We start from the raw sequence: 14,763 nt of genomic DNA, 5'->3' as shown, positions 1-14,763 counted from the left end.
CAATTTTTAGATCGCCATATACAGATTCTAAGTTTTCATCAGGCAGGAAAGACAGTAACAAAATTCTGTGGTTTTATTACTCAAGGGTACTTTCTTGCATGTTAAAAGTTAGCCCAATATTGAGTGTCACAGTAACTTGGATTAGAAGAACGTGATGTTTCATGGTTAAACAGAAGTTGAAATCTCATTTTTCAACTAGTTATGTTAAAGACTTTTAAGTACTTCATCCAGAGTACAGAATTTTAAAAGATAAATAAATATTAATTACAGAATACCTACTCTTATAGATTCATTCAAGGTCAGATTCCTTCTTATTTTTCTTCATTGTTGGTTACACCACTTATTGCTACTTAAATAAAAATAGCTTCTGGTTTGCCAAAGATAATGTTATAGACATTATACTATTAACGGTTTTAATTCATTATGTTGTTTCAGAGTTACCTTTTTGCATTTCTAGAAAAGGCACAGCTGTAGTGGATCTGTCAGGGAATGGTGACCCCTCCTCAATTTGTACTGTAATGCGAAGCAATGGGACGTCTCTCTATGCAACCAGGTTTGTGTCTTGTGTGAACCTCATCATTAGAATGCATGACTTCACTTTCTTTGTTCTAGGATTAATGCTAAGACAATCATTCTATTCTCAAAACTGTTACCAAATCCAAATCCTGATTTCTAAACTCTTTTGGTCTCATCACTCAAAATATTTTTATTGGATTTCTATTTATGGCCATTTATAGTTTCTGCAGAGGTTTAATATCATCAGAAAAGTAACTGAAAAACTGATTACAGTTAGTTAAACATCATAGGATTTCCACAGGTGAATACATTGTTCTACAAACTATAAAATTGAAGTACCTCATAGCCAACTATAAATATTTTATAATTGCATATTGATAGAAAACGTATACTAAAAGGTGCTCATGTTGGCTCAGTGGTATCCTCACTCTGTAAAGATCATCTTATGTGCATATAAGTACCTGTACTCATTCAGACTGTGGTAAAATAGACCGAGGGAGAAGTAGGCCATGCCGCTTATATTTTTTCATCTGTCTCCATGACCAACCCCTGGGGAAAGGAGCAGTCTCTGTTAATCAGTAAGAACTGGGTTTATCAAGCACACTTATTTCTGGGACAAAGCTAATAGGAAGGAGAAGACAGGACCATAAAAAAGCCACACAGGCAATCACGGCCGTACTCGAGCACTGCTAGCAAAAGGTTCTAGTGTTTCCTGGGCTAGAATTTTATGTTGGATCACAAACCACTTTTGTAGCATAGTTAATGATATTTTGTTGTTGTTGTTAACTACCATCATTTTTTTCCAAACACCTTTAAACAACCAACTGCCTCTCTTACTGTCCCTTAGAAAAATCATTCTTATTTTCTGTTACTTTTTGGCATTTCTCTTTATCAGTTCCATACAATTGGAGTTAGGAAATGAGAAGACCCTGTATATCTAAGAGGTACATTTCTTTTTCTAGACACAAAAAAATACACAGTAGAATATTTTTTTTGTGCCAGCTAATTATTGCTGAACAGATTAAATAAACCTTTGAGTAGTGGTTATAAGAAGTATGTTTACTCATGTAAGCAACAGGGTATTAAACTCATTATCTTGTAATAAACTATAGTGGAATATAATCTGCAAAACTACTGAATCACTGAAACTAACACAATATTGTAAGTCAGGTATACTCAAATAAAAAAAAAAAGAAAGAAATGTGTCTGCTCAGAATAGAGGCTCCATGTCATAAAGATTCTATAACTATCCTTATCTGGTATCTTTTGGGGGGCTATCATTAGGTCCAGATTTTTCTGTTTATTTACCTTAATACCTATACTTTCCCTTTTTTCTTTGGGAGAATCATCTTTTTGCCACTTGTTGAAATGTTTGATTTTTCACCTTGTTCTAACTGTAGTTGTTTCTGTCCTTTCAATGGGTTCCTTATAGAATACAGCTATGTGTGTGGTTGTAAATTAAGGGAGTTGTTATAACAGACAAAGAAAAATGCAGGAGGATACTGACGAGCACAGGGTGAGGCTGGAGACCTGAATTTTTGTTCTGAGACCTTGACCATCACTTAATCTCTCTGGGCCATGGTTCCCTACTTTGTGAAAAGAGAGACCTGAACTAAATGACCTGGCATTTCTTCTGGCTTTTTATTTTTTAATTTATTTATTTTATTTATATTTATTTTTGGCTGTGTTGGGTCTTCATTGCTGCGCACGGGCTTTCTCTAGTTGCGGCAAGCAGGCACTACTCTTCATTGAGGTGTGTGGGCTTCTCATTGCGGTGGCTTCTCCTGTTGTGGAGCATGGGCTTGAGGCACGCAGGCTTCAGTAGTTGTGGCTCACGGGCTCAATAGTTGTGGCTCGCAGGCTCGGGAGTTGTGGCCCGTGGGCTCTAGAGTGCAGGCTTCAGTAGTTGTGACAGACGGGCTCAGTAGTTGTGGCTCACGGGCTCTAGAGCGCAGGCTCAGTAGTTGTGGCGCACGGGCTTAGTTGCTCCAAGGCATGTGGGATCTTCCCGGGCCAGGGCTCGAATCCGTATCCCCTGCATTGGCAGGTGGATTCTTAACCACTGTACCACCAGGGAAGCCCTCTCCGGCTTTCAAATTCAGGTTCTACAAACTCAACCTAGGACTTTTTCTTATATTCATCTCTTTTTCTTTGGATCAAAAAGTTTTTCTTTGTTTTGTGCTTGGCTCAAATCAAAAAATATAATGGGGGTGTATATTTGTGACTTCATTTTGGGGATAATCTGTATCAGTATTTTACAACCTTTTTTTAAAATTATAACCCTTCTCAGGAGGCTTTTTAGCCATATTTTTTATACTTGCCCATCCTCATGAAATTTTAACAGCACAGATGTGTCTGTATGTATTGTATGCATATATGTGCTTTATACATAAATAGAGTAAGATTTTTTTGTCCCTCATGAGACAGTTTTTGCCTCCATTCAGAACGCATGCTCTGGGGACTTCCCTGGCATTCCAGGGGTTAAGACTCCACACTTACAATTCAGGGGGCGTTTGCTCTGTTATATCAGGATCCTGAAGTAGGTACCAATGACATTTTGATGATCCCCAACATTTCAGAAGATCTAGGAACTTTAAAAATCCTCAAAAGCCTCCCAGTGTCATGTATTGTTAAGCAAAAATAGCTTTAATTTTTTTCTTGCAGTTTTATTGAGATATAATTGGCATACAGCACTGTGTAAGGTGTATAATGATTTGACTTACATAAGTCACAAAGTGATTATCACAATAAGTTTAGTGAACATCCATTGTTTGATATAGATAACAAAACGAAAGAAATAGAAAAAAATTTTCTTGTGATGAGAACTCTTAGGATTTCCTCTCTTAATAACTTTCATGCATAACAAAGAGCAGTGTTCATTCTATTAATCGTATTGTACATGACATCCCTAGTACTTATTTATCTTATAACTGGGAGTTTGTACCTCTGACCACCTTCATCCAATTCCTCCCCCCTCTCTAACCCTTGCCTCTGAAACTCTACAAATCCTATCTCTTTTTCTATGAGTTTGTTTGGTTTTAAATTATAATTGACCTACAACACTACTTTAGTTCCTGTTACACAACATAGTGATTTGGTATTTCTGTATATTCAAAATGATCACCATGGTGAGTCTAGTTATGATATGTCACCATACAAAGATATTACATAGTTATTAACTATATTCCCCACAAGTTAATTAGCTCTAATTTTAAAATTCAGTATTTAAATAATTTGCACCTAAAATTTTTCACTTAAAATTTTATAGTTTATGGTTTGTTTTTAAATACTTTGTACTGTGTGCAAACTGGGTATTTTGTCCTTAACCAGAAATAAGAGGTAAGTGGAATTTTTGTCAAAGTAATTTATGGTCTTTTTAAATGCTTTAGGAAGTATTGCTTTCGAATGATCCAAGACGTTGGAAGAGTAGCTAGAAGATACTATATCACCTATGTTTTAAATATGTTCTTTAAGAAAGTATATTGCATAAAAGTGACAGGAAGGTAATCCTTTCCAGTAGAGGCTTAATTAACAAATCATAAAACATTTACCTACACACACCTTTCCTAGAGCTATTTAGTTATTATTACTACTTGTCCCAGAGCTTTCATTTATTTTTGATCTTTTCACAGCACTTTCATAATTATTTTCCCAAAGCTGTTTTTGTTATTACTACTTTGTATCAAAGTATGGTACTGGGATTATATAAGCATGGGTACTATACCTGAGGCTTGGAATAACAGTAGTTCTTAATGAGAAAAGCCTCATTACTATTAAATAGGTAAAACAAATTATTACCCAGATCTGCTTAGTAACTCTTAATCTATGGCCATTTTTTTCAGAGATCTTGCAGCTGCTATAGATCGAATGGACAAGTACAATTTTGATAAAATGATTTATGTGGTAAGTAATCACAATAAAGAACAAAAGGTTATGATCCCTACTTCATGAAAACTGCAAAGATAGAAATTGAATGCCTTGTTGAAAAACTAGGCAAAAATAATTTTATCAAACTATAGAAATGATTCAATGTTAAGTGTATGTATGGTGGCAAACACTATGTTTAAAAAAAAAAACTTGGGCTTCCCTGGTGGCGCAGTGGTTGAGAATCCGCCTGCCGATGCAGGGGACACGGGTTCGTGCCCCGGTCCGGGAGGATCCCACATGCCGCGGAGCGGCTGGGCCCGTGAGCCATGGCCACTGAGCCTGCGCGTCTGGAGCCTGTGCTTCGCAACGGGAGAGGCCACAACAGTGAGAGGCCCGCATATCACAAAAAAAAATAATAATAAATAAATAAATAAATAAATAAACTTAAATATTAAAAAGTTCACATTGCTTCGTAGTAAAAAAAAAAAAATTACCCAAATGAATGGTTATGTGTAACAAATATGTACATGTCACTATAATGCATTTTTTAAAAATAACTTTCTATTTTAAATCTTTTAGGACTCACAGAAGTTTCACAATGGTAGAGTTTCCATGTAGCCTTCAGCCTTCTCCAAAGATAATATCTTACATAACCATCATACTTTGTCTATACCAGGAAACTAACATTGGTAGAGACCTTAGTTAAATTTCACCAGTTTTTACACATGCTTGTGTATGGGCATGGTGGAGGGGGGTATGAAATTTTATCACGTGTAGATTCATGTAACCATCACCACATTCAGAATACAAAACTGTTCCATCACAAAACAACCTCTCGTATGGCAATGCGTTCCTCCAACCCTAACCACTGGCAACCACTGCTCTGTTCTCCATCGTACCGTCTTGTCACTTTGAGAATGTTATATAAATGGAACCACATTAGGTAACATTTTGAGGTTGGCTGTTTTCACTCAGCGTAATGAATGCCCTTGAGATCCACCCAAACTATTGCATGTGTCAATGGTTTGTTCCTTTTATACTGAGTAATATTCTAGTCTCCTCTTCCCTTCCTTTCTTTCTGTGTGCAACCTCCCTTTCCCCGAAGGAGAAAAAAGTTGCTATTAAATATCTTTTTAGAGCTTAGCTTTGGCCTTCTTGGAGATAAAGGTCATAACAGCTGAGAGAGGAGGAATTTAGATAGAATACCCGGAAGGTTAAATTTCATATTCCTTCCTGACTCGGTGGAGTGCTGCAGCTCTTACTTCCTTCTCTTTTAGAGGACTCACCTTAGACCTTCTTCTGGTGGCATCCGCTTTGTGTGCTTATTTAAAACATATCCACTGACAGTGACTCTAGTCTGTCAAAACTCAAATATTTTAATTTGATTTATGTCCACCCTATTGTAGTTAACTTATCAGTGTTCTTTTATTTTAAATACATTTTTTTCTCAAGACAGATAAAGGGCAAAAAAAGCATTTTCAGCAAGTGTTCCAGATGCTGCAGATCATGGGATATGACTGGGCAGAAAGGTACCGCACTGTCTGCATGGCTAGGTCAGCCATGTCCAAAAATGTAGCAACTTGTTAAAGATTTTCATTCAGACTTCACTTCTTTGTTTCAAGATGTTCGTGTGAAAAAGCAAATTTGTTCTTTGTGCTAGTTTTTGTCCTGGTTATATTAATTTCTAGCTTTTAAACATTTAATAACTGGTTTTATTAGACATCTCTCAGTGGCTTGATTTTCAAAATTCTTAATTCCCATCTCCTTTTTTTCATAAAGGCAACTAGTAATTTAATCATATGCTAGTGATTATGAAATGAAGCTGTGTGTTTAACATCTTCTGTGGCATACGTCACAGCATATTTCAATTTATTAATTTTTTAAAACCTCTATGAGAGTTAAAGTTAAGACTGTTTATTCTCTATACGGGTATTGTTATATTCTTTGATCACCAGCTCCTTTTCAGTTGTCAGTGAACTAAGTGCCTGCTCCATTTTAGGTGTCAGCACGTGCCCTTTGGGGTAGTGCAGGGAATGAAGACTCGAAGAGGAGACGTTACTTTTCTGGAAGATGTTCTAAAAGAGATTCGATTGAGGATGCTACAGAACATGGCTTCTATTAAGAGTGAATTCATTTTTTTGTTGTTACAGGCATAACCTACGTGCACTTTTATGTTTTGCTGGACTTCTGTGCAGTGTGATTTATTACGACCGTCCCTCCATTGAACTTTCATAAATCTTGGCACAAATAGCTTTGCTGATTCGAGGTGCCAGAATTTCTAGACTTGCTGCTGGGCTGTTATTCAGTTTAGTAATGGGAATTGATACACCCTGAGCCTCTTTTCCTGGGCAGCTTCAGCACTGTCACTCCACGGTTGGAGTGCTTATGCAAAGTTCCCGTGTTCCATAATCAGAAGCAAGTCCCAAGTCCTTATGGCTTTGTTTAACCTTCACCTTTGGAAAAATAAGTACCAGCTCTATCTAATGTCTTACAAGGGATATTTGTAAGAAAAATAAATTCGTGTTTCTTCCCTTTTAACAAAGGCTTGAAAACATCATTATCAAAGTTAAATCAGCCCACATTAGGACAGTTAATTGCCTGCTGTACACCTGTTTATTCTTGATGCTGTCAGCATATGGTTTTGTCAGGTTTTATCTCCACTTTAGTCCTGGATTCTGTACAGTTTCATGCAAGGTTAAAGTAGCTGCCTTTGTCTATTTCAGCCACCAGAGAGCTGGAGAACCCCCAGGAGACAGCAGAGAGGGTGGGGCTCGCAGCCCTCATCATTCAGGTCTGTGAAGACTGCTTCCCCGGGAGAGCCTTTTATTTGGTACTAGGACAAATCCCAGCGCTGAAGATTTCCTCTTGTCATTTTAGGACTTCAGAGGTTTCCTGTTGTCTGACTATCAGTTCAGCTGGGATCGTGTTTTCCAGAGTCGCGGGGACACGGGAGTCTTCCTGCAGTACACACACGCCCGCCTCCACAGGTGAGAAGGGCCTGCAGGGAAGCACTGGACCGCTCTGCCCTTCCCAGGGTGGGGTCTGGATGGAGTGATTCCGAGACCAAAGGCCCTGTTTTCTGGGCTTCTCCGACATCTCACATTCAAAACTAGTTGAAGTACAGTAGACCTCTTATTATGTTTGGATCTTGTGGGGTTTTTTTAAACATTTATGTATTGCACACCTATGAAACGAAATGCTTTTATGTATATTACCTTATTTAGTACTCAGAATAACCCTGCCATAGAGTATACTCCATTTTCAGATGAAGAAACAGATTTAGGAAAAACTGAGGCACCGGGTCAAATGATGGTAGCTTCCGAGTCTAGGACTATATTAAGGAAAGCAAGACTGTGTGTTCTGAGGTGATGTTCATCACTTGCAACTGAGTCCTAGGATGACTTGATTAATCCTTTGTTGTGTTTAAACTTGTGATAACAGTTTGGAAGAGGCTTTTGGATGTGGTTATCTAAATGACTTCAACACTGCTTGCTTGCAAGAGCCACAGTCTGTTTCCATTCTCCAGCATCTTCTCAGGTACAGTTTCCTAACATTCAAGTCTGCTTCTGACTGTTGTAGTTTGCTGACCACTGGAATCAACAGGCCAGTGACTCTAGATGGCGCTTTTCCAAAGGTGTGACCAAAAAGTGATCGCCTGCCCTTTGGGAGCAGACGGAGGGCGTGCTCACGGCTAATCCTTGGGCTTAAAAAATATTATCACCATTGAATTAGCCCAGGTGTCTAACATCTTTAGGTCACGGTGTGAGAACGTAAAGCCTGGTAAAAGCATAACCTTTTAGTGTACAAACGATCATCTTCTCACCCTCTGTGAGAAGTGAAGGAAAATCCCTGCCTTTGTGCGCCATGCCTGAGACCCTAAGCCCTTCCTTCATCTGCCTCTTGGTTTCAGTTCAGCTTCAAATACACTGGGCCAGAGACCGTACTTCTGAGCTCTCGTGAGCATTGTCGGTGAACAGACTTGTCAGGAGAGACTGACGAGTGTCTGGAAGGGATATGGAGGGTGAGCAGCAAAAAGGCCTGTTTCTCTGATTGCCACACAGCGGTCAGTGGTTCTTTCCTGGGATGAGGGGTTAGTTTACTAACATTTGGCTAATTTGTGAGGAAAAATAAGCCAACCTGGTTTTCTTGGCAGTGAGTAGACTCTTGTTTGCTAGATTATGTTCCTAAGCATGGCCAGAGGCTTCGTACATTTAACAGCCATGATTGGAGTCCTTGCTTTGGACTAGGCCTGTGGGGTCTCAAGGTGATTTAGAAAGTACCTGCCATCAAGGAACTTGTAAGAAAGAAAGACATGCCTTTACTTTCAAATTTACGCACGGTCTTTTTTCATGTATCTTCTACCATTAATGATATCAAGTCACCCTTATACCATAGATCTTAGCTTAGTGTCATACGCACCCAGCCTTCCCCTGCCAACCGCTCCTGTCGTCTCTCTGTTAGGTTCGACGAGGTGCTTTATAGGTCAGCCCGAGACCTTCAACCCAGGCACATTGTCAGTTACCTTCTAACTCTAAGGTATGTTATAAACTTGCTATTTGGGGGTATTAAAAGACATTTGATATGACAAAGGACCTTTCTTTCATCTAAAGGTCTCCTATAGGGCTTCCCTGGTGGCGCAGTGGTTGAGAATCCGCCTGCCAATGCAGGGGACACGGGTTCGTGCCCCGGTCCGGGAGGATCCGGAGCGGCAGGGCCCGTGAGCCATAGCCATTGCGCCTGCGCGTCCGGAGCCTGTGCCCCACAACAGTATCAGTGGAGAGGCCACAACAGTGAGAGGCCCGTGTACTGCAAAAAAAAAAAAAAAAAAAAAAAAAAAGTCTCCTATAGACAGATCCATTGGCCTAAAAAATTATATGCTTTAAGTTACAGGAATTCTTGCTTCATCTTTGCAAATTAGCAGTTAATGTTCATTCATTCATTCATTCATCCAGTGATTGAAGGTCTGGTCACTGGAGTCTAGTGAATGGGAACCAATAGGTACATCATGGGTGGTCACAGTACAGCACGTGTTAGGATAGATTGGACACGAGGGGCAATGTTAGGGCACTTAGCCCAGCCTTGAGGGTTCAGAGGAGAGGAGTAGATGTTAGTCAGGAGAAGCAAGGTGGCAGAGAAGGAGGGAAAAGCCCAGAGTTGAGCAAGAACATGATACATTAAAAGAACTTCTGAGTGAGAGAGTGGCATGGACATATATACACTACCAAATGTAAAATAGATAGCTAGTGGGAAGCAGCCGCATAGCACAGGGAGATCAGCTTGGTGCTTTGTGACCACCTAGAGGGGTGGGATGGGGCGTTGGGAGGGAGGGAGACACAAGAGGGAAGAGATATGGGGATACATGTATATGTATAACTGATTCACTTTGTTGTAAAGCAGAAACTAACACACCATTGTAAAACAGTTATACTCCAATAAAGATGTTTAAAAAATAAAAAATAAAAGAACTTCTGAGAGAATGAGTATGTTGTGTACTAAGGCATTCTGACTTATTTTCAGGGCAGTGGGGTCCATAAAAAGGTTTTAAGCAGAGGCACAGAAAAGTCAGTCTGATAGAGGGTAGACAATGAATTGGAAAGCGAGTAGATGACACTTGGATAGAAATTTCACGGTGGCTGTTTTAGAAAGTTTGAATAGAGGTTGAGTTTTATAGCAACAGTTGTATCTTCTCATAAAGCTATTTAAGAAAGGAAGTATTTGCTTTTACTCAAGATTTACTGAAATCAGAGATTTATTGGGACTTTTTTCTTGAATATGCTTTTTACCTTTCTTCCCCAGATTTATAGATTTTTTTTCCTTTAATTTCCACTTAGACATATAGAGATGAAGAAGCCAGAAAGTCTTATTAAATGTCACTTAATCATTGAAACTGATGTCATAAGCATCATTTCTCTGGCACTGTTCTTCTTGCTGCCATAACCTAAACAGAAAAAATATTTTAAAGAAGAGTGGCCAGTGTATGCAGAGTGGATTAATAACTAGTCTTACCCCACCTCCTCCCAGTACAGGAGACAGGCCAGACCGTGTTATACATTTCATCTTGAGGGATGCCTAAATAAGGGAAAACTAATTATTAGAAAAGAATCCCCTATACTTGTAAAACTAACAATGAAATCATAATCTTAAGAACAATGAAACTGTAATCATAATACCACCTGGTATTAGTAGAACCAAGACCAAAAATCTAAAACCGGAGTTTCGTGTGTTTCACTTTGCCAGTTATTGAAAAGCAGTGAATTCAGCCTCAACTTTCCAACTTTGGAAATATCCTTTAGTGGCTCTCGGCTTTGATTTCTCTAAGTCGAGGGAGTAAGATTAGATATCAAGCTTATATGTTACACAGGAAATTAGCTGGTCCTAATCATGATTATTCTCTTCCTGTTTCAGTCATCTTGCAGCGGTGGCACACAAAACACTACACATAAAAAACAGTCCTCCTGAAGTGGCCGGGGTATGTTATGCTAAGTTTTGCCGTGGAATCTCTAGCATCCTCAGACTTATTACTGAGTCAGTCTTGTAAATGTTTCTAAAATAGCATCCTGTTGTTCAACTACAGCAGTGTACTTATACACTCAAGGTAATCATTAGAATTGGGCTGTAACAATCAATGTTACTTTCCAACATACTGGACCCTGAAACACCTTTTCCTACATCAAGTGATAGGGTGATTAGTTCCCCTTACCTGAAGCTATACTTAATGGTGTTACTGTTACTCCCACTCCACAACAATTCTAGGAATTTGTCTTCCTTTGCCTACAGGAAACCCTAGGGCACTTGGAGATACTGTTCTACTTTAGATTAGAAGAAAGTTAGAATTACTTCTAAAAGCAATTTTATCTATTCACTGACAGTTAGCGTGTTACTGAATTGACCTTGAATCATTCTTGAATTTATTTTGTAGGCCAGACTTCATCTTTTCAGAGCTGTCCGCTCAGTCCTAGCCAACGGAATGAAACTTCTTGGAATAACACCTGTATGTAAGATGTAATTTCTAATTAAAATTGCTTTTAAAATACTAAATGAATTCTAGTTATCTATTCTTACATGCCTTGCTATTTAGAATAGAACTGAAACTATTATTCTATGTCAGAATGTATATTTTATTGTCTATATTTTATTAAGTGATTTATCAACTTATTAAATCTTTATCTTTTAAAAAAATCTTCTGAGTTTCCTCATGGTTAATAAGTACTAAACAGACTTTTGTTAAACTAAGTTAAGTCTTTTTAAAGTCATTGTGGTCTACCAGAGACAAAGGATTAGAGTTTAAACTCTGGCTTGAGGGTTTTTTGTTTTTCTTTTTTAATTGAAGTATAGTTGATTTACAATATTACATTAGTTTCAGGTGTACAACATAGTGATTAAATATTTTTATAAATTAAACTCCATTTAACGTTACTATAAAACAATGGCTATATTTTCCTGTGCTGTGCAATGTATTATTTCCTTATCTTATACATAGTAGTTTGTATCTCTTAAGCCCCTACCCCTATCTTGCTCCTCCCCCCTTCCCACTCCCCACTGCTAACCACTAGTTTGTTCTCTACAGCTGTCAGTCTTTGTTTTGTTATATTCATTTGTTTGTTTTATTTCTTAGATTCCACATATAAGGGATAACGGAGTATTTGTCTTTCTCTGACTGACTTCACTAAGCATAATCTCTAGGCCCATCCACATTGTTGGGTAATGGCAAAATTTCATTCTTTTTATGGCTAATATTCATGTATATACACCACATCTTCTGTTGATGCACACAAGGTTACTTCCCTATTTTTGCTATTGTAAACAGTGCTGCTATGAACATTGGGGTGCATGTATCTTTTTGAATTCGTGTTTTCGTTTTCTTCAGATATATACCCAGGAGTGGAATTGCTGGGTCATATGGTAGTTCTATTTTTAGTTTTTTGAGGAGCCTCCACACTGTTATCCAAAGTGGCCGCACACATTTACATTCCCACCACCAGTGGGAGTACAAGTCCCCTACTGTGTCTGTGCGCAAACGTGCACACTCCTCGGGAGCAGTGTCCAGCCCTCCCACAGCCCTCCCGTCCCACCAGCCCTCTGACCAGCCACGGGGCTGCCTTCCCTGTGCCGGACCCAGGGCTGGGGTGCCCATATGTGGCTTGAACTGCTTACTTCCAGGGAGGATCTCCACCCGTGTGATCTCCCTTTTTCTGAGTCCCCTCCCAGGGGCACAGGTCCCAAGCTGCTCACTTCTCTTCCCTTCCTACCCGATTCTGTGTGGATCTTTTTTACAGCCTTGGCTATACAGGAGTCTTTCTGCCAGTTACCAGTTAGTTTTCAGTGAGACTGTTCCACATGGAGATAGATAGATAGATAGATAGATAGATAGATAGATAGATAGATAGATAGATAGATAGATAGATAGATAAGATAGGATTTTATTTTTTTACTTTTTAAAATATTTATTGAAGTATAGTAGATTTACTATGTTGTGTTAATTTCTGCCATACAGTGATTTGGTTATACATATTTTTTCATATTCTTTTCCACTTACGGTTTATCACAGGATATTGAATATAGTTCCCTGTGTTATACAGTAGGACCTTGTTATTTATCCATCCTATGTACAATAGTTTGCGTCTACTAATCCCAGACTCCCATTCCTTCCCAACCTTGCTGGATCATATGGCAATTCTATTTTTAGTTTTTTGAGGAACCTCCATACTGTTCTCCATGTGGCTGCACCAATTTACATTCCCACCAACAGTGCAAGAGGGTTCCCTTTTCTCCACACCCTCTCCAGCCTTTATTTGTAGACTTTTTAATGATGGCCGTTCTTGTGTGAGGTGGTACCTCACTGCAGTTTTGATTTGCATTTCTCTAATAATTAGCAATGATGAGCATCTTTTCACCACATGTAGATATATTTTTGATGTGTTCACGGGGGGAGGTGAGTTCCACTTCCTCCTACTCTGCCATCCGATCTCCTCTGCCTTGACATTCCTTACAGTGCCGTTCATCCAGAGACTCTTCTTATAACTGAGATTATCTGTTTCCATGTTTTAAAATTGATGAGGAAGAAAAATCTCAATTTTCTTAGAATTATGACTGTTCTTAATAAATTTCAGGAGAACAAAATTGAGCTCTTTTGTCAATACAGCTGACAACTACTCCCAGAGAACAGGTCTCATACTTTTCATGGCTGTATACAGGTAACTCTTACCAGACTATGTGAACTGGGGCATTGAACACATTTGAATAACAAGGAATTACCTTACAGATATTGAATTAGGATATTTGTAAAAATTAGTCCATTAAACCATATTTGAAATGGAGTTTCTCAAAGTTTCATGTATCTGCATATTGGTAAGTATATTTTGTGTGACCTGCTTAGGAAACATGAGTAGGCTGTGATCTGTTTGATGGTTACAGCTATCCTCATCTGAGAATTTCCATTCAGATCTGTTGTAATTTATTCTAACTATTGCTACTGGAAATCTTCTGCATACCAATGACAATCTAATTTTATGCATAGAGAAGCAAATTAGCATGAACTAAAGCTTCTTTAGTGGAATGAGCACAGTTTTATATTGGCAAGTATGGTATACCTTCTTAATCCTAGAAAAGACTCCAATTTTAAGTGAATTATCTTCCAGATTGTTTATTTTCTACTTAAAGTATCATCAGTATTTCCTTAGCACAAATCAGCCATGGAGTAAAAAGTTGGGATATTTATTACACATCCAATATCTCCCTCCCCTTCTTTGAACAAACATTCCCCTTCCCTGATCTGTGGTAGCTTCCTTAGTATTTGGTGTGTTTTTTTTTGGGGGGGGTGGTTTAATATCTATTTATTTATTTTGGCTGCGCCGGGTCTTAGTTGCTGCATGTGGGATCTTTAGTTGAGACATGTGAACTCGTAGTTGCAGCATGCATGCAGGAACCTGGGCCCCTTGCACTGCAAGCATGGAGTCTTATTACCCACTGGAGCACCAGGTAAGTTCCTTCCTTATATTTGAATCTTGAGTAAAATGACACAAGGGACAGTGATGGTTAAAGCCAAGTCTCTGAAAGCAGCTCTCTGAAAAGGCTGTTCATTAATTCCTACAACCTAGAGCCATACAACCTTGATTGCAGTCCTTATAAATTCCTTTTTTTTTTTTAAGGCTAGCTGGAGGAGGTTTATAGCCATTTTTTGCAACCAAAGAGCCTTGATAAAATTCCAACATACAGAAAATTAAAAATTTAATGTTTGGGGCTTGTGTTTATGTTTCTGCATTATCTTTTTTTTAAAATTTATTTTATTTATTTTTGGCTGCGTTGGGTCTTCGTTGCTGCACGCGGGCTTTCTCTTATTGCGGAGCACAGGCTCTAGGGACACAGGCTTCAGTAGCTGTG

General features: G+C 38.6%; 1 protein-coding gene across 4 annotated transcripts in view; it reads left to right on the top strand.

The window, feature by feature from the left end:
- The window catches only part of RARS2 (arginyl-tRNA synthetase 2, mitochondrial), an 82,049-nt gene extending 70,628 nt beyond the window's left edge, over window positions 1-11,421 (top strand). For all 4 annotated transcript variants that reach the window (XM_059083132.2, XM_067011439.1, XM_067011440.1 and 1 more), the window contains 10 exons: window positions 458-553; window positions 4,359-4,419; window positions 5,836-5,912; window positions 6,383-6,507; window positions 7,107-7,174; window positions 7,261-7,370; window positions 7,825-7,920; window positions 8,845-8,919; window positions 10,789-10,852; window positions 11,303-11,421. In XM_059083132.2, coding sequence (XP_058939115.1) covers window positions 458-553; window positions 4,359-4,419; window positions 5,836-5,912; window positions 6,383-6,507; window positions 7,107-7,174; window positions 7,261-7,370; window positions 7,825-7,920; window positions 8,845-8,919; window positions 10,789-10,852; window positions 11,303-11,389 — 859 coding nt within the window. In that variant the 3' untranslated portion in view covers window positions 11,390-11,421. The remainder of the gene's footprint in view (window positions 1-457; window positions 554-4,358; window positions 4,420-5,835; window positions 5,913-6,382; window positions 6,508-7,106; window positions 7,175-7,260; window positions 7,371-7,824; window positions 7,921-8,844; window positions 8,920-10,788; window positions 10,853-11,302) is intronic.
- Window positions 11,422-14,763: the final 3,342 nt, after the last annotated feature.

The sequence above is a fragment of the Kogia breviceps genome, chromosome 13 (genome assembly GCF_026419965.1).
Source record: "Kogia breviceps isolate mKogBre1 chromosome 13, mKogBre1 haplotype 1, whole genome shotgun sequence".
Classification (NCBI taxonomy): Eukaryota; Metazoa; Chordata; class Mammalia; order Artiodactyla; family Physeteridae; genus Kogia; species Kogia breviceps.
The sequence above is the reverse complement of the archived record's forward strand: the minus strand, read 5'-3'. Positions and strand labels throughout refer to the sequence as shown.